The following is a 19,353-nucleotide window of genomic DNA, read 5'->3' on the forward strand; positions in this document are numbered from 1 at the left end:
TAATAATTATCAAACCAATACTATTATTATATCAATAATAATAGTTTCCTTTACTTTTTTCCTTCTTCCTTCGTCCTGGTACCCCCAGAAGAAGGGAGTTTATTATAGAAAATATAACAAACAAAAATGAAAAATACACTTATAAAAAGAAATCTTACAAACAAAACAAATGAAGAATAATGGAAAAAGCAAGAATGACAAACGATAAGAAAATTCCTTTTCAGTGGAAAATTTCAAATATTATAAACCAGACGAAATATAAATTCTCCAAAACCTTCTAAAGGAGGTTTGACTGGAAGAGTCAAGTTTTACATTATATTAAAAAAACATAGAAATAGTACATTGATATTATCAATCAGTGATCCCAAAATAATAATTTTCAATTCACATCATATCAAAAGAAAAATAGTTGTCAATCTTGAGTAGAAAAAAATTAATTGATACATTAATAATAATAATAATAATATAATAATAATAATAATAATAGTTACTGGCCTACTGGCATACCTTCACAAACAAATCTGAATCAGCATTCTGGAAGTAAGGTCTTAACTTCGTTTCCTGACTTACACACAACCTTGATACCCTCATCAAACCGCGACCTCCCATACTCCTTGGTAGGTACAATCGAGCAACTAAGGCACGTGGATGATGCATCCTGAATTTAGTCATCCTTGTCCTGACATGCCTATCAATCTGCTCCAATCGAGTATCTGACCACTTCAGAATACCAAAGGTGTAGGTCAATGCTGGGATCACCCAATTATTCACAGCCTTGATGCAATTCTTTGCAGATAGTTTTCCTTTTAGAACCCTATCAAGTCTGCTGCGGAATTCACCTTCCACTTTTGTGAGCACTTCTGTTTTTGAGATTTTCAGATGCTGATAAAGTCCCAAATACTTATATGACTGTCCTTGCTTGAGCTCTGATATCTCACTATCCAGTGCTCTCAGTTCATCCCTCTACATTTTCATTTGACCCTTCTCCACATGCAGCACAGCACACTTACTTAATCCAAACTTCATGCAAATGTTCCGAATGAAGGCAGAGACTAGCTCAATCATACCCTGCAGTTGCTCTGGGGATCTGGCATAAAGCTTCAGATCATCCATATAGAAGCTATGAGAAACTCTAAGACTCCTAGAAACTTCTATTTTATACCCATATGTAGATTCTCTGAATCTTATTTTTATTATTATTATTAAAAATATTTATCAAAACAATATTATTGAGGTTAAGTGGAATCAGGTAGAAAGCAATAATAGAACAGCTGTTTTTTTTAATTTCCATCATATTATGATTCGCTGTATGAAATTGTATGTCCCATAAATTAAATTTGAACATTAATTATGAAAAATCTAGAAGGAAAATTGAAATTTGGGCTTCGAGGTGCAAGAAATTGATATTTTTAGAATCTATGTGCAAAATTTGGAGATCTAAATCATTCCCGTTTTTCCGGTATGCAATCCACAAGTTGACATTTTTTGATGCGAACAAACGAAAACACGATCAACCCTACTCTTTCTTATTATATAGATGTGAAAGTACTTGTAGGCTACATCATAATAAATTGGCCAATATTAGATAAACATGAATTACTTACTTTAATTAATTACTCACTACATGCTTTGCATTTTATGAGGAATTTCATTTAAGAAATGATTCAAGAATGAATTATCATTAAGAAAATTGGACTCAAATTCAAAAGTGAATGAAACATAACCTATTTTTTGGACTTAGTGTATTAATCAAAATTTTAAGAAGGGACAGTTTTGAGCTGTGTCTTTTGGTTCTTCCCTAATCATTTTAATGAATTGTTTTTTGTGTACCATCATTGAATAGGATATTAAATCAAATTGTTCTGATCTACCAATCCCAAACAAATATCTATCATGTTAGTATAGTATCATATAGTATTATATTTGAACAAGCCTATGTACCGTAATTTTTGTGAGCTTTCAAAAAAATACTGTGAATTTATAGGTAGAAAATTGAGAGCACTGGAAGAATAATTGCGGCATGATCGAATAATATAATCTACTTGCTTTACACCAGGATCTCTTATATACTATAGGATGTTAAATAACTATACCAAGGAGGTATAGTTGTAATCATTCCTGATTAAACCCACACACTGAAGAATAATTTTTGAATCGAATGACGAATTGATGACTATGAAATTGTGAGGAAGCATGAGTTTGTCTCCACATTATAAAAGGTGTTATTCTATTCACTGACATTCATTCTAGTATTATATTCGAATTCTATTCTATTTGAATCAATGAATTATATTGATAGCCACGATACGGAATGTGTAAAAAATTGTACTTGAAGACAAGTACTTACCATACCCGATTGGCGTATTCGTAAAGTTTACCATTCTGAACTAGGTATTATTAAAAGATGTCTCATTTTCTTTTCGTTTTGTTCAGCTATTAATAAATAATTTTCATATTTTTTTCAGCATGGCAAGAAATGTGCAGCATTAGCAAGTTGGGCTGGGCAGGCTCCATCACCTTTCTGCTTGGAGGATTAGACTCAGCTGTTGCGTTCCTTTTGATTCCAAACATTGATGATGGCTCCAGTCTGTTCCGTCTCACAACATCATTCAATCCTCTGAAGAGCCCTATTATTTGGCAATTGGAAATTATCAAGCAGCGAAAAACTTTTATCCAGGTAGCCTGCATAATACATATACAGTATTAAATCTAAAAATTTCCTCTCGTCTTCTGTTGATAATGATATTAAAAAGAGAGCAATCCCATCAATTATAAATTAAATTGATTTGAGATCTTTTTTAGTGATTTGAAATTTCTCTTGGAATTTATAATATTATTTCTGAAATCAAAAATGAATTCAGAAATAATTTGTCTTTCAATCAAGAAACAGTTGCTACAGATGTAATTGTAATATACTGTGAACCTATAAACATGAGTAAGGGTTCATGATGAGGCGAAACTCAAAGCTAATTATTGTCTCAGACAACTCCATGAAAGTTCATCTGTCATATAGGCTCATCTACTATGATTGTCAACAGTGATACTCAACTTGATAGCTTTAAAAGTAATGAAAAAACGAATGTTAAAGCTCAACCATATAAAATCTTGAGTACGGTGAAGTACATTGAGATTTAATTATTTTACAGGATCACTTGGAAGAACAGAAAAACAAAATCGTCACCCTTGAAAAGAAATTAATGAACACATTGAGAGCAAATACTACCAATGTTGTGACTGGCTCATGGGAAATCAATCGAGTCTCAACTCCTTGCCTGGACAAAGGTGCAAACATCTCGGTTCGTAATGATGGAACACTTCCTGATCATAATCCAAAGGAAAGCGAAGTAATCTCGCTCGGAAAACTCAAGCAAATAGTTGATAACTATGAGAAAGCTAGTCAACTTGTAATGGATGAGCAACTTTTGAAGGATGTCATACTCAAGTCCGGAAAAGTTACAAATAGGGTTTCTGCAAAAAATTATACCATTATTGAATCAGCCAATGTAGAAGACTCTTTGAATGGAATGTCGATTGCTGGAATTTTGAACGGGACGTACAGGTAATTTATAAACTTTTTTATGTTCTCATTATGTTTGCTTTTTTGATAATTATTGAAATAAAGATATAATATATGAAAACTAGAATGTAGGCTTTTACGATGATGCTTTATCATTTTATTAAATCACTGGGAGGCTTCCCATTCCTGCTATTAACATTGTAACAGTATGAATGTGATTTGATAAAACAGTACAGTAGCCTAATTATTAGAAAATTATAATTTCAAAATATGTCCCTTCTACAAGAAATTCAGTAATTCGGATATCTATCAAATGAATTTCAATTGTGATTGAACCAACAAGAGTGAAGTGACAAAGCAGCATTTACATTTTCTAATTTCAATTCAACTGAAATGTGATTGATACAGATTAAATCAAAATAAGATGTCTTTATAATTGATAAATAATCTTGGGTAGGAAATGCATTTTGGAATAAAGAAAAACAAAGCTCCTTATGACTGCAGGATTCAGTTGGAATTTCATGAAATTACAAAGCGAATAGAATAGTGCCTCCTTGTTTCTCATTTAAATCCTCATCCTTTCAGAGTATTCTATATTTTTTATTAAAATCCAGTCAAGATATTCTATCTCGAACATAATAATGTTTTCTCTTTATGTGCAATATATTCTAATATAAATTAATGTATCCTACCGGTGATTCAAAAAGGACTTTACAACTTTGAAAATTCATATAAATCTTATTAAACAAGGTACAGAACTGGTTTTGGTGTTGTTTTAAATAAAAACACTCAAAGTTTTGACTCGCATAGTGCGCTAGTGCCTGGTCGCGTCGCACAAGCGCTAGTGGCAGTTACGTCAAAGATGGCTGCCTTCACTGGACCCGAGCGTGCTAGCTGTTGTAATGGGGCAGTCATTGAACCCTGTGGTGATTAAATATATTTGGAATATTCATGCACCTACTACTGAGCTAGAGCTGCGGTTTGAACCCAGCATATTTGCGAGCCGGACGGCCTTAACTTTTTGCAAATTTATTTGCAAAAATAGGGATTTTAGCAACCGCTCCAGTATATATCAAATATACCGCACCACATATGAATGGTTGGCAATTCACCCCATTACACTGTGTGTTTTGGTTTGAAAAATGGCATAGTGTACCTTGATATGTTGCAAAATTTTTTGACACCACAGATCGATGACGATGACCGAGTACGAAATGTTCTCTTTATACTAGATGGCGCACCACCACACTATCTGACTGACGTCCGGGGTTTTCTTAATGACCTCTTTCCAAATCAGTGGATTGGCCGTAATGTGTCAATTGCATGGCCCCCTCGTTCCCCAGACCTAAAGCCGATGGATTTTTTCTTGTGGGGTTTCATAAAAGATATGGAGTGCTTACCTCCTTTACCAGCCACTCTACCTGAACTTAGAGCAAAGATTTGCGCTGCTGTTGAGCAACTTACACCTGAAATGCTAGTGCGAGTCTGGGAAGAAATTGACTATCGATGGGATGTCTGCAGGATAACCAACGGAAGTCATATAGAACATCTTCAGTTTAAGGTAAAAAAACTTGAAGTGTTTTCCTTTAAAACAACATCAAAACCATCTCTGTACCTTGTTGAATAAGATTTACTGTCCACCGCTCATAACTTGGCTTCTGAGGTCTGAAGCGTAGGGGGGAAATGAACGAGTGGCGCCATGTTGTTGACGACTCAGTAGTGTGACTACAAACCGTGCTCTTTAATAAAGCTATTCTCCATTCAGCTTTCAGTTTTGTTTCCGCAGCTGACCGGAGTAAACATCAAAATGTTGTGTTATTTTTTCATTAAGTTAGTAGCCGTTTTAAAATAGTTATTAAAATAGTTATAGCGATTTTTTTAGTTTCATCGAAAAAGGTGAATTCTGAGTTGAAAGTTGAACTTGAATCTTAAACTCTTTTATTTTATGTAACGACTAAAAACGTTAGAATGTAATTTTACTTATAGATCGCTGGTTAAATTACAAATTTGGTTTGATGGAAATTGCTCAATTATAATTATAATTTAAAAATACATTTGGCAAAGGCAAATAGACCACAGCGTTTGTGTACTCGCTACCTGGCTCTCCAGTGCCATATGTCACACCTAAAACTAGATCGACTGCATTCCTTCCAGAGGCCAAGCTACGAGCGGTGGACAGTATATGAATTTTCAAAGATGTAAAGTCCTTTTTGAATCACTCGGTAGTTAGAAAATTACTATTAAATTTCTGCATAGTAATAACTACAAATGCCTGCATAGTTATTTTTAATATTTGTTGGCTTTATATTTCTCTTTTAGGATGGATCGACCAAGAAAAGTGATGGGAGTAAAATCTGTCAAGAATCTACTGGTTGATAATTTAGCTACGCCAAAAATCTCCGGTATAAGCTTTGATGATATTATATTTGCTGGAGATGTTGTTGATATTGACAATAGCATCACATTTTCCAATGATGTGGATGTTGATAATGTTATCCTACCAGAGAATGGAATGGTTAATGGTATTGACCTCTCAGGAGATCTGCTTAAACTGGATGGACACCATAAAGGTACTCTTGCAATTTCAGTAATAAAATGCATTTATCATTTTAAATATTTAAATCAAAATAATTATCGTATTTAAATTCTTTCTGTATTTATAAAATTGAAAAATCCCATACATGAATAATAGACAAATCTGTCTATTATGTAACTTCACGCTTATTAAAACATTTTTAGGCTATTACAAAGCTCTATTCAAAGGAAATCAAATGAAATATTGCATACACTTTCATTCTTTAACTGATTTGCACTAGAACAATCTAACTATGTCTGGCTGATTCATCACAATATATTATGGAAGTGAAAAAAAGGAAATTCTAGTCAATCATTGTAGCCTATTCTATATTATTTGTCTATTGTAACGTGGACCATAGAAATGGATAGAATGTATTTTGAAAGTTTGCAAGTAATTGTTATTATTTCTTCCTTTTTTATCCAAGGAACACTGCACTTTGAAGACCTTCACACTGAAATATTTATTGATAAATCAATCTCAGAAAATGCTTATGACAATAATCTAAAGGAAACCTCGAAATCAGATGCGAATTCATGGGAAAAGGTTATATCTGGTCAGAATCTTACTGTGAATCGATTGAACGGACGATCATGGAGCAAAATAATAGATTCAGCCATTTGGACAAACAGAAACCTAATCATAACAGGAGCTATAACAGTGAAAGGGGTGAGTAAATTCAACACTTTTGTATGTATTATATCATGTTGTTGGAAATAAATAATCATTTCAACACACATAGGTTCAATCAAAACAACAATACTGTAATACTTCCAAAATTGAAAAGCATAATATCGATTTTTGTGCAGTGAATAGTGCTCAGTTGCTTTTCATGTTTCTTGAAGTTCTTTTTCTATTTTTCATTTGAAGAGCAGCCTTTTCCATTTCTAGAAATTCTTTATACTGTATTCTCAATATTGGAAATTCATATACTATAGGCCTACCTAATCCCTTCGACTCTTGCGACACTGGAGATGACTCTTTCTTATAAGGTGATTTTTGAATGAATTCTCTGTCAAATTTACAAAAAATTCATTTCGAAAAGCTATATTTATGTTTTTCTAATATTCCACTTCAAATTATCTGCTCTATAATCACATAATGAATGTAATAGGTATGAAATAAAAGTTATATCAGTACGCAATATATTTAAATTCAGTAATTTGTCAACTATTATATGTGAATCTATGTTTGACAGATTGCTATCAGAGTAGAAGGATTCAATCATTTGAAAAAATAATACGCATATGAACTATCAGCACTTTCTTGTAATAATCCAAGTATTGGCTAATCTAGATCAGTCTTATATTCTCAAGTTGTAAATATTATTGTTCATTGTAAAAATACAACAAAGGATTGAACCATCAATCTCCTCTTCTTCTTCTTCTTCTTCTTCTTTTCTTCTTCTTCTTCTCTTCTTCTTCTTCTTCTTCTTCTTTTCTTCTCTTCTTCTTCTTCTTCTTCTTCTTCTTTTTCTTTTTCTTTTTCTTTTTCTTTTTCTTTCTTCTTTTTCTTTTTCTTTTTCTTTTTCTTTTTCTTTTTCTTTTTCTTTTTCTTTTTCTTCTTTTTCTTTTTCTTTTTCTTTTTCTTCTTCTTTTCTCTTTTCTTCTTTTTCTTCTTTTTCTTCTTTTTCTTCTTTTTCTTCTTTTTCTTCTTCTTCTTCATCTTCTTCTTCTCAGTCTTTTCCCACTTGCAGGTGGGTCCGTTTTTTCAATTAATCCATCAATCTGTTTTCTTGAAATGTTCATTTATCCTGATTGTTCATTCCTGAAATTATTACTCTAGAGAGTCACAGCCAGAAGGAGTTTGCATGTTGGAAAAGATGAAACTGCAGTGAATAAATCTAAACTTTTTGATAAAAAACATGATAATGCTAATGATGCCTACAAATCTGGAAAGTATGAGAATGGTACTGCAGATGATATCAATAAGAATACAAGTAAAAGTGCACGCTGCATAAATAGAAAGGTGAGTTAAGTTATAACATGATTTTACTACATGGAAACTTGATATTACTTTATGTAAAGTTTGTTATGTTTTCGCAAATTTGAAGAATATTTCTATGAAAGATACAGCCCTGTTACTTGTTAGTTCATTATACATTTACTATATGAAAAAAGGTATAGTAACTGTAGCTCATCCTTCATATTACATAATAATTCTCATCACAAACTAATCATATTTCTACTACATATTTATCACCAAACTAAACATTTAGCTAGCTAGGTATTATCCATCCATCTCCATCGTAGGACATCGTATTGATATTTCCGTCATTCTCCATAGCCTCTACAAAATAAACATATTTTTCATATTATTACTTAGAGCACTCAAACATGTATTTTCTTGCAGAGAAAAATCACTGTTAGAACTTTTACGATTACTAATGTCCACCCTTAGAGACCTATAATGAATGAAAGCTTGAACCACAGAGAATTGAAAGATTTTCCGGTTCAAATATATTTTCAGTATGGAAATTAAATTCTTCTATTAACGTAATAAATTTGCTCTTACATTAATAATTGAAATAAATGAAAGTACTTAATCCATTCTCATGCTTGAAGAATTTATGTTATATTAATAAAAAAATTTGATTCATTCTTGAATCGATAATATTTTGGTAGTTTTAAAACCAAAAATTATATTTCATTATAATACATGAATTGGATTTATTTTTGAATTGGTTGCTTCCTACACTCACTTCTTTCACTTTAACTAAGGTCACTATCTCACAAAAAAGGCAAAGCCATCTGAAATGTTGAAGTCTTCAATATGATTGCAAGTTTATTAGAATATATTTTTGTATTCAAATAGAATATATTTTTGTATTCAAATAGAATACAAATAGAATACAAAGGCTATTTTATTTTGAAGAGTATAAAAATTAAGATTAGGTCTAATTCTGTAGAAAAAATTGAATAATTAAGTGATTCTTTCAGAAGATTTGATGACAACCTGTGATCTTGAATGAAGAATTTCTAAGAGAGTTGAAATTACTACGATAGGCTCATCTATAATACATGTTAATTATAAAACTCCATGATTAAGGAGGTTGAATGGAATTTTGACGATTAAAACCTAAATAATACATGCTATTGATTATTGATACTTTATTGAGCGATAATAAGCAATATTTATCAATGTAATATTTCAAATATAGATTTTACCATGAATTCATGCATTTCAGAATCTGCTCATGCAGAAACTCAAGGCTATGAAAGTTTTGAAAGGAGACGTTATTCTCAGAGGCAATCTATTTGTTGATGGCATGCTACAAACGACGAAGAAAAATTCCCAAGAGTGGTCTGATCAATTAAAGAACATCATTTTAAAGACAGATTCAAAACCAGTAATAAATGAGAGTAAACATTTTCAACAGTTGACTGTCAAAGGCAACTTTAACACAAAGAAAGATATCAACGGCTATAAGTTGTATAGTTTCATGACCAAAGACAGCGAACAAGAGATTCCAGGTAATTTACCAGCTCAATTCATGCGTTTTTATAGATTCAATGATTTTTATTTGAGCCAGAGTACATCAATACATAAGCCAGGTCACATACAATCCATTATAAATAAAATACAATATACAGAATACAATGTCACAGTAGTCAAACACAATATCGAAACATTAAATCTTTACATCAACAAATTATGTGTCCAATATATCTATTTCTACCGTAGATTTTTGAAATGTCCAATGTCTAATTGTCTTTTGTAATGACTATTTTCACTATGTCAAATGTCTATTATTCATATGATAAGTCTCCTTCTATTTCTAATATAATATCATATGACTAATTTAATGTACATGTTACCCAAGTAATAAAGTATTAGCTAGCATTCAGCATCAACAAATAAGTACAGTACATCCCATAGAATAATAACATCCCAAAAGTTATCCCAAATGTTATCCCCCACTATGTTCAACAATGTAACCCTCAGAGCCACTCTTTTAAAATACTTACTAATTCTATAAAGAGAGGTATCCCAGAGTCCACTTGGCAAGGACAGGCTCTAGTCCGTATCTTTCGATTTTTTTCAGCAAAATACTATGTGAAATACAGTCGAATGCTCAGTCGAGAGGTCACATAGTAGAACCGAGGTGGATTGTCTCAAAAGACCTAAGAATTATCTGAAGAAGAGTCTTCACTGCAAAACTTGTGGACCTTTCTAACCCAAACTGAGTGGAGACCAAAAGCTCATGTCTCTCACAAGTTGTTCCAGCATGGCAGTCTCATAAACCTTGCTGAGTATTGTAATTATGGATACTGAAACTGCCTACCTCATTAAGAGGACCTTTCTTGTAAATGGGAACTGTTTTTGAGCACATCTGGGAAAACTCCTTCACTAAAGCACACATTAATAAGGAATGCCAGCAATGGTGCCAAAGTGATAGATATCACTCTTTTTAAAAATATGCCTGACATATGTATGCTTGACATAGTTGCTTGTGGTAGACTTAAAGCCCTTAACCAATCTCAGAACATCCTTCACATCCACCTGTCTCCACTGAAATGATTGACATCGTTGCTTGTGGTAGACTTAAAGCCCTTAACCAATCTCAGAACATCCTTCACATCCATCTGTCTCCACTGAAATGATTGATTGGCCTGAAGGAACACTCTTTCACCATGCCATTCAGTGGGACCCATGACATCATTCACAAGATTATCAGCTGAGCCCAAAAAATACTGAATAAAATTCTCAGCTGTTACAAAATCAGTGGAGGGGAGAGAGGACCGATGCCTTCTTTCATTAATCAAGTCCCAAGCAGCCTTACAGGGATTTGCAGAATTAGCCACAAACAATCTAAGTGCCTCCTGTTTGGCATTTCTTAACTTCTGTCTGTAATGCCTTCTTATCTAAGGCAAAATAGGATGAAAATTAGGTCAATACTTATAGAACTCACTTACCATCAACATATACTCCTCGAGCTGAGCCAATTCATCAATGTACCAATTCCCAAGTTTCAGCTTGACTTTATGATCTTTTTTAGAGTTGGACACCACTTTACTTCGAACTGGAAAAGACAAGTTGAAAAGTTGCAGGAATCGATCAAAGAAATAAGATAATGCATCAATTGCCGGAAGTCCTCGTATTTCATTCTGTCAAACTCCAATCTGTGATCCCAAGGCTCTGAAAAAATTATAAAAATGACGATCACTGAAGACTCTTAAAACTTTCATTTCTCACATTACTGTGACTGTCATTTTTGTTTAAAATACATCTCTGGAATACATGATTGTGGTCAGAGATCTGATCCCTGCTAACATTAACATATAACCCCAGCAACAAATGTTTGTAAGAAAGAAATCCAGGAAAGCACTGACTCTTGTTGGCTCTATTGCACTTGGAAAGAGATTGAAACTACGCAACAGGTTGAGAAACTCATGAGTATTGCTGGTTTGTTGGATGAGATTTATGTTGTGATCTACTCCTATCAGAACAGACAGATTAAGTGTGGACAGGTAGCCCAGACACTTTTCAAGTAGGTCAATAAATTTCCTAAAATATCCACCTGGGGATCGGTACATGGACACAACAATCAATGAAAATTCAGGGTTCATAACTGTAGCAAACTCACCCTCAATCTCCTCACAGAATTCGCCAAAATCCAAAATAAAACTGTCAAAAGATCTTTTCACATAAACAGCAACTCCTCCGAAGGTAATTCCGCGACAAAAGAAAGAAGCCAGATTAAGACAACTCAGAGTACTGTAAAATTGCAATTCTGGTTCGGTAAGCCAGTCCTCACAAACACAAAGAATATCAATATTGTTCTCCTCATGAAGTAGTTCAAGGTCGACCATTTTGTTCCTCAAACTTTGAGCGTTGATAGTGCACAAATTTATTGCTTCAATATTACGGGGCACACTATCCTCTGCAGAAAACTTAACTAAAGCTGGGTTTATAAATACCGTCGTCGACCACGACAGGGTGAGGATCTCAGATTTGGTAGATATCAATTTGTCTAAATAACCTAAAAGATTATGTTTTAATGGGAGAGGTTGAGATAATACTTTTTTATATTTGTAAATGGTAATATGTTGATATTATTAGAAATGTGTGATTCTTGAATAATAAACACATATAATGTAAAGTTATTAGATAGGCTAAGCTGTTTTAGCACACTTGAAATTTGGACAATATGAATGTCAACAATGCTTGTCGTCGTCGACTTACGCATTAACGAAAATGCACCTTAAGGAGCTCTGTATTGATTGATCTCTCCTTCTAAAAAACTCTTCTGCCTGTCTGAAGCAATAATTAGTACTCCCTGACCAATACTGATTACCAATACTGTTGAGAGAAGAATCAATATCATTAGTCATACGTTCAACAGGTGAGTGGATTTAGAGACCGATTGTTGATTCTCTTATCAACAGCGCAACAAGTTTGTGGGCTGTCCCTGTCATTTAAATGTTTTGATGGGTTAGTTGGTGACCTCTCAGTGGTTTGTTAGAGCCTACCCTCTCACAGAGCTCCCGGCGGGGTGTCTCTGAAATAACATCAACGCAATACATCACAGAAATTTTTATTAATTTTCTCATATTTTCATTCAGTTTGCACTTTTTAGTGAAGATAGTATCTTTTATAACTTATGTAATGATAGAGTGCGGCATCATAAGTCTCTTTTTCAAAACTTTATAGAACGCATTTTAAGATGTAGAAAATCACTTTTTGCTATTAGGAAAAAGGACTAGCAGTCAGATTTTTTTACAATAAATGAATTAATCACTCTCTATGACAACGAGATCTTTCGGCAAGTCCGCCATCTCCTTGGTTGTCAACCAAGCAGGAAGTGTGATTTAATAATAAGCAGTTCGTGATGGAAAACAACATTGAAGAATTCTGTGCTCATTAGAAAAAAACAATTTCCATATTACTAGTTTTCAATAAATGAAACAGTCTTTCTATACTCATGAAATGAAACAGTGCTATTCAAAATAGGCTTTACAAAGCTTGTTAAATAGGGGGATATTATGAAATGAACATAGCTCATTTATTATTATGAGTAGTAATGAACTATGAAAATACAGTTGGCGGGAATTAATTGTTTTGTCTTTAATTCATTCACGATTTTGGACTTTATTATTTATTATTTCGGCTCATATAATTCAAATTCTACCAAAGTCATATTGAAATATTAGAATAATTACACCTGTAACATTGATTGTTATGCCTCCTTGTTTCAGGTTCAAAAACATTCAAAGAGTATGTTGTATTCGAGAATATCAGTCTGAATGGAACTTGGGATGGTGTCAATATTACTGAACTTTACAGAACCTCAATAAGTCTCTCAAACAATCAGAGTCTTCCTGATTTGCATCTGATTGTGGAAGAAGGAGCATCTGAAGATGGTGGCCGAAGTAAAATTTCTACCTCATCTCTAACAGTAACATCTGAACACAGGAAGCCCAGAATGGGAGCCAGTGCTCGAAGTGATATTGATGAGTCAGAAAACAATGTTCCTGGATTTGATGTGGAGAAGATCAGCTTTAAAGAAATTGAAGTCATGGGATCCTTGTTTGTTGAGAAAAGGGTGAGTTCAACATTTTATTTCTGTTCTGAATAAGATACCCAAAGTTAAGTCTGCTATATATATTTATACTCTACAGTCTACACGATTGGTTGCTAAATATATAGTTTGCTTTTCTATGATTCTATCATATTTCTAGTAAAGGATACAGTTACACAATCCTTTCAAATTCCTAAAAATTGGCAGTCTAATATATAATAAAAATTATTTTATCGAGAATTCTAAATAATGTGGAAAAGGGTGAATATGAAAATGATTCAATATATTCATGTGTCAGTTCATTTATCAATGAAATTTCTCCAAAAAATTTTTGGGTTGCTCATTTTGGTCATTGCTCAGTTGCTCTGCTCATGCACAATTTTTCCATAAACCTAGCTCCGCAGTGCAGGCTGGATGCTTGTCTGACTCGGACTAGGCGCTGAGACAGCAAATAATAGCAGCGTTGGTGGGAATGCGAGCGGCCGCAGTAACATCTTCCACCCAGCAATGGTCGGCGTAGTTCCGCCCAACGATCTATATATACCAACTTAGTATATATATAGATCGTTGGTTCCGCCTAGCGGACAGATTCAAGATCAATCCAGTCGGATAATTTGATCCCTCAGACATGTCTGAGCCGAGCGGAGCGGCAGTTTAGCTTCATTCGTATTCATCAGTTTCAGTTTCATTTAGTTTCATTCCAGTTTTATTATTTACTATATTATTTGGTGTATGTTTCATTTACTCGAGTTTCAATGTAATTATTTTAATTATTATAATTAGTACTCCAAAAAGTAATAATATATTCTATATTGGAACAGCATAACGTTTCGGAGTTTTCAATACAAAAAATGGATTATCATCTGCTTGACTCACGCATACTTCTAGTTAATAGAAGTGTTGTATTATGTGATAGAAGTTAATAGGATTTAGCACTAGAAAACAAATATAGGTGGACAATAAATCGAACATTTATTTATCAATATAAAATTATTACAATGATCTATAATAATAGGCTAGATTATATCATCATCCGAAAGAGGAAAACTAAGCTTAGTCTCCACTATTCCTTCATAAAATTTCAATGTTAATGGAGCTGTTCGATTAAATTGGAATTGTAAGCTGGGAATGAATTGGAATTTAAAGTATTATTATATTAATAATTACCGTATATTATCGGTTTTTGTCGGCAAGGTTCTATAAACTCAGCTTTCCAAGAACAAGTATGATGAACTCATTGTTCCAGCATTTTCAATTGTAAACAAATATAACAATTGTCAATGGAAAAAAATTGGCGATTCATGTTGCTTAAACATGTTGATGAAATACAATATCTTGTTTTGTTCTAGTAAGGTAGTTCGATTCACAGACGATACAAAGAAGAATCTATTCTTAAATATCACCAATTATTGTAAAAAAATATATTATAATTACCTTATGGTATAGTATAACTATACTTACTATATTTCTGCTCGGCAGAAATAGTTCCCTGAAGTTATTCGAGGTTCTTCCTGTACAGGTTTGATTTTTTAAAGTAAAATATCGAATGATTCAATGTTCATCCTTGCATAGTAAAGTATAGTAAAGTATTCACCATCACACTCACTATCTCTGTAATACTCATGTACCCACATTATAGACCAAGCATTAACATAAATTAATTTCGTACATATAAACTGCACTCACTCAAAAGTATTTTTTTGGAGAGCGGCATGTTTTACCTTTGAAATCAAACAACAGACTGGCCTACCTTGAGGTTTGGGTGGAATAAAGTCTCTCTTATATTCCAGGAGAGTGGGAAATGAATCTAAAGTATCCCCTTCATAATTATAAGTAGGGTTGCCACCCGTACTATATAATAAAGTATTGTACTTTATTTAGAGGTTTTGTACTTTATACTTTGTAAGCAAGATAAATTACGCAAAAATACTTTATTTTGCTTAATAAAGTACTATATAATAAAGTACGAGGAAATCAAAACATTTTAGGATAGTAGAGTGGCGGAGACTGTCAGATTTAAACTATATATTGGCTACATTTTTCCACTGCATGTGATTCTGATGAGTTCAAGAATTTGTATAAAGTGGTTTCATATTTACTCTCTATCCCTTTCACTTCAGCATTTGTGGAAAGGGTTCTTTCGGTGATGAATAATAAGTGGAGAGATGAGAGGAGTAAAGCATCTTTGAATCTCATAAGAAATAATGAACTAATGATTTATTTCAATTTGAATGTTGATTGCAAAGATGCTTTGCAACACTTCACCAGTAACAATTATTTATTGATGATGGCCAAAAGCAATAAGAAATTTATTTTCAAGAATAACTAATTGATTTTTTTTTTAATTTAAAATTCATTATCAAACTCATTTTGTATTCAATTATACTCATGTATTGTATTTTGAATATCCATTCAAAATTACTTTTCCTCCACCTACTGTCTAAAGTACTTACTCTACTCCCTGAAACATAATACTAAAGTGTCACTTTTTCGCTCTCGGTAGTAAAAAACAGAAAAACTCCCTAGGGAGAAAAAGTCGTACTTTTCACTCTAGATGTACAAATAACTATTATTTGCATGGGCTACTTATAAAAGTTATTAAAAACATGATGCACCCTTAATTTATTTTTCCAGGAGCACATTGTAGCTCTAAAATAAAAAAAAATACTACTCATTAATCAGCCTTGTGGAGCACTTGATAGAAGAAAACCATAAGTATATTGATATGAATGCTAATATGAAGATTTTAAACGTTGGAAGCAAAAGCAGTAAATTAAATTGATGTAAAAGAATATTTTATATCTACACTACAGCAAAATTTAATAGTAATAAACCAATAAATATCATTCAATTCTATTTAGATAATCCCATTTTTGATAAAATTATGCAAACCAAGAAATAGAACATAATATGTCTTATATGTACGTAAATTACGTAAACCTTTTTATTTATTTATTCATTTGAATTTGAAAATGGCTAAAATAAGCTGAAAGCGGTCGTTCTTTTAAAATATTTTAAATATTTAATATAAATAGAGGGTGCTTTATTTTTGAATGAATCATTAAAAATTGTATTTTCAGAAGTAGCTACACATATTTTTGGCCAGAGGGGTGCAATTTTTTTGCATTGAATTTCTTAATCTTGTGTACGGTACCTCAAATTATTTTGCAATAGTCTAGAGTTGATTAAATTGTTGAAGAGTATGAGTGAGCGAGTGCGTCTGTGGAAAATCAAAATATCTCATTCCCGAAACTCATAAACTGACGTATAGCAAGCTGTAAAATAAAAATATGACCTTCCCCATTATGAAAAATATTATTATTTCTCCAATCATTAGAATAATTATGTTTTGTTTATCAATAAATAAATAAGGAGCGAAGCTCGGTGCCCCGATATCATATAGTGATATCAGAGTATGAAGGAATTTCTTTTCTTTTCATATTATCCTTAAAATGCAAAATTTCAAAAACCTTGTGTATACATCGACGTGCAGTTGAAAAAGGAATATTCCTGCCAAATCTCATCGAATTCTATTAATGCTTTTGGCCGTAATCGCGTTACATACAAACATACAAAAGAAAATTCGAGTTAAAACATAGACCTCACTACGCTCGGTCAAATAGGGCAGTAATTATTATACTTAATATAGAATAGTAGTTCTGTGAACAGTAGATCGCACGCAGTATTTTCATCCAAAAGTACCTGATTGAAACTATAGACCTTATGGAAATACAGCAATAGACTGGCTTCTCCACACATCTGTGTAATCACTTGTCAGCTGATTTATGATGAATAATTCTATAGTCTGATTTTTACTCCAATATTGGCGTATGAAGGAGGCTCCTTTTTCCTTTTATATTAGCCTTGAAATGCAAAATTTCCAAAAACCTTGTATATACGTTGACGCGCAATTAGAAAAGGAACACCTGTCAAATTTCATGAAAATCTATGACTGCGTTTCGCCGTAAATGCGCAACATATAAACATTTAAACATTTAAACATTTAAACATTTAAACATTTAAACATTTAAACATTTAAACATTTAAACATTTAAACATTTAAACATTTAAACATTTAAACATTTAAACATTTAAACATTTAAACATTTAAACATTTAAACATTTAAACATTTAAACATTTAAACATTTAAACATTTAAACATTCAAACATTTAAACATAAAGAGAAATCCCAAACCGTCGACTTGAATCTTAGACCTCACTTCGTTCGGTCAATTACTAATAATTATACTTAATATAGATTACTATGCTATTGTAAAATAAAATAACAGATTTTGTCAATTTTCAACATTTATTGTGCAGTTTTAATAGTTAGAATCGACAAATTCTGTGTGTCTCTATTCCATCATGGAATGATTCATCAATACCATTAATGTCTCTTTGGAATTTTCACTGCCTATGTTATCATTGGATCGTCTCCACATAAATTTCATTCTAAAGTAGATTTTGGAATTATAGGTAGTATAAGTTGGCCTGGATACATATATAATAATTATCCACTCATGTCAGCTCTAATTTATTATTTCCGTTCCTCAATATTGAATTTTAACTTGTGTGGGTACAATTTTTTCAAACAACTTGGCAAGGTATGATGCTTCTACCTCTATTTTTATTTCTCATACTGTTATACAGAGTGGGGCAGAGCCGATTGACGAGTTCTTTTTTAAAATTCTTCAGTGGGTTCAATCAAGCATGAAATATAGTTTTTATTGTTATTTTTTTGGAAATTATATCAGTTAAATGGCGGCCATAAGCAGCAATATACTAATAATGTAGCGTATTTTTGCAGTTTTTAAACGCATTTTGGCACACTGCTATTGGTAAGGTCAGGATCTCTTCTCTGAATAGCTCCTTTAGTTCTTCCAAGGTGTGTTCCAAGAATAAAACTTTATTCTTGAGGTAACCCCATAGAAAAAATTTATATGCTTAAATCGGGTGAGCGTGCCGGCCACCTGAAGTCCACCCTTAGTGAGATAAGCCGCCCTGGGAACATTTGTCTCAACACATTCATTGAAATGCGCCCTGTGTGGGCTGTAGCTTCATCATGCTGAACCATATTATTCTCTCAAGTCATGTTCCTCAGCAAGTTCTTCCGAATTGGAGCGCAGAAACGTTTGTGGCATTGTCACATAACGCTAGGAGGTGACATTGACGGGGATGTTGCCATTCTCAAAGAACTATGGCCAGCACGCTCACCCGATTTAAGCATATAAGATTTTTTTCTATGAGATTAACTCAAAAACAAAGTTTCCAAAGATCGCCCACGCACCTTGGAAGAACTAAAGGAGCGAATCAGAGAAGAGCCTTACTAATCATAGTGTGTCAAAATGCGTTCTAAAACTTCAAAAATGCGATACATTTAATTTATATGATTTCCAAAAAAATTAACAATAAAAACTATATTTCAAACTGAATTGAACCCATTAAAGAATTTTTTCCAAGTTGAACTGTTCATTACTTATAACCCTTACAAAATCGTCAATCGGCTCTGCCCTCATCCTGTATATCGTTTGGAATGACTTCTTTTGAATGACATGTTTACTAGTAGTTGAATTACTGTACATTCTTTAAAACCTTACTGGAAATAATTTTCATTCGAAATGAGATGGTATTTTGTTATTGTATTCATATAGATTTCTATCATTTTTGAAATATAACAAAATCTTTAAAATAATCGTAGAAACATTATGTATTAGTTTATTTCCATGTAGGCCATTCAT

General features: G+C 32.7%; 2 protein-coding genes across 6 annotated transcripts in view; one reads left to right on the forward strand and one right to left on the reverse strand.

Annotated features, from left to right (window-relative positions):
- Nucleotides 1–19,353, forward strand: part of LOC111044098 — a 153,779-nt gene that overhangs the window by 121,296 nt on the left and 13,130 nt on the right. For all 5 annotated transcript variants that reach the window (XM_039423779.1, XM_039423780.1, XM_039423781.1 and 2 more), the window contains exons 9-15: nucleotides 2,466–2,677; nucleotides 3,147–3,559; nucleotides 5,837–6,087; nucleotides 6,520–6,761; nucleotides 7,878–8,060; nucleotides 9,280–9,565; nucleotides 13,292–13,638. In XM_039423779.1, the coding sequence (XP_039279713.1) occupies nucleotides 2,466–2,677; nucleotides 3,147–3,559; nucleotides 5,837–6,087; nucleotides 6,520–6,761; nucleotides 7,878–8,060; nucleotides 9,280–9,565; nucleotides 13,292–13,638 (1,934 nt within the window). The remainder of the gene's footprint in view (nucleotides 1–2,465; nucleotides 2,678–3,146; nucleotides 3,560–5,836; nucleotides 6,088–6,519; nucleotides 6,762–7,877; nucleotides 8,061–9,279; nucleotides 9,566–13,291; nucleotides 13,639–19,353) is intronic.
- Nucleotides 11,014–11,930, reverse strand: LOC120350426. The gene is made up of 2 exons (XM_039423787.1): nucleotides 11,680–11,930; nucleotides 11,014–11,231 (listed from the first exon to the last, which is right to left on the reverse strand). The coding sequence occupies exons 1-2, from the start codon at nucleotides 11,903–11,905 to the stop codon at nucleotides 11,065–11,067; spliced, it is 393 nt and encodes a 130-aa protein (XP_039279721.1). The 5' UTR covers nucleotides 11,906–11,930; the 3' UTR covers nucleotides 11,014–11,064.

Source organism: Nilaparvata lugens, chromosome 3, assembly GCF_014356525.2.
Source record: "Nilaparvata lugens isolate BPH chromosome 3, ASM1435652v1, whole genome shotgun sequence".
Classification (NCBI taxonomy): Eukaryota; Metazoa; Arthropoda; class Insecta; order Hemiptera; family Delphacidae; genus Nilaparvata; species Nilaparvata lugens.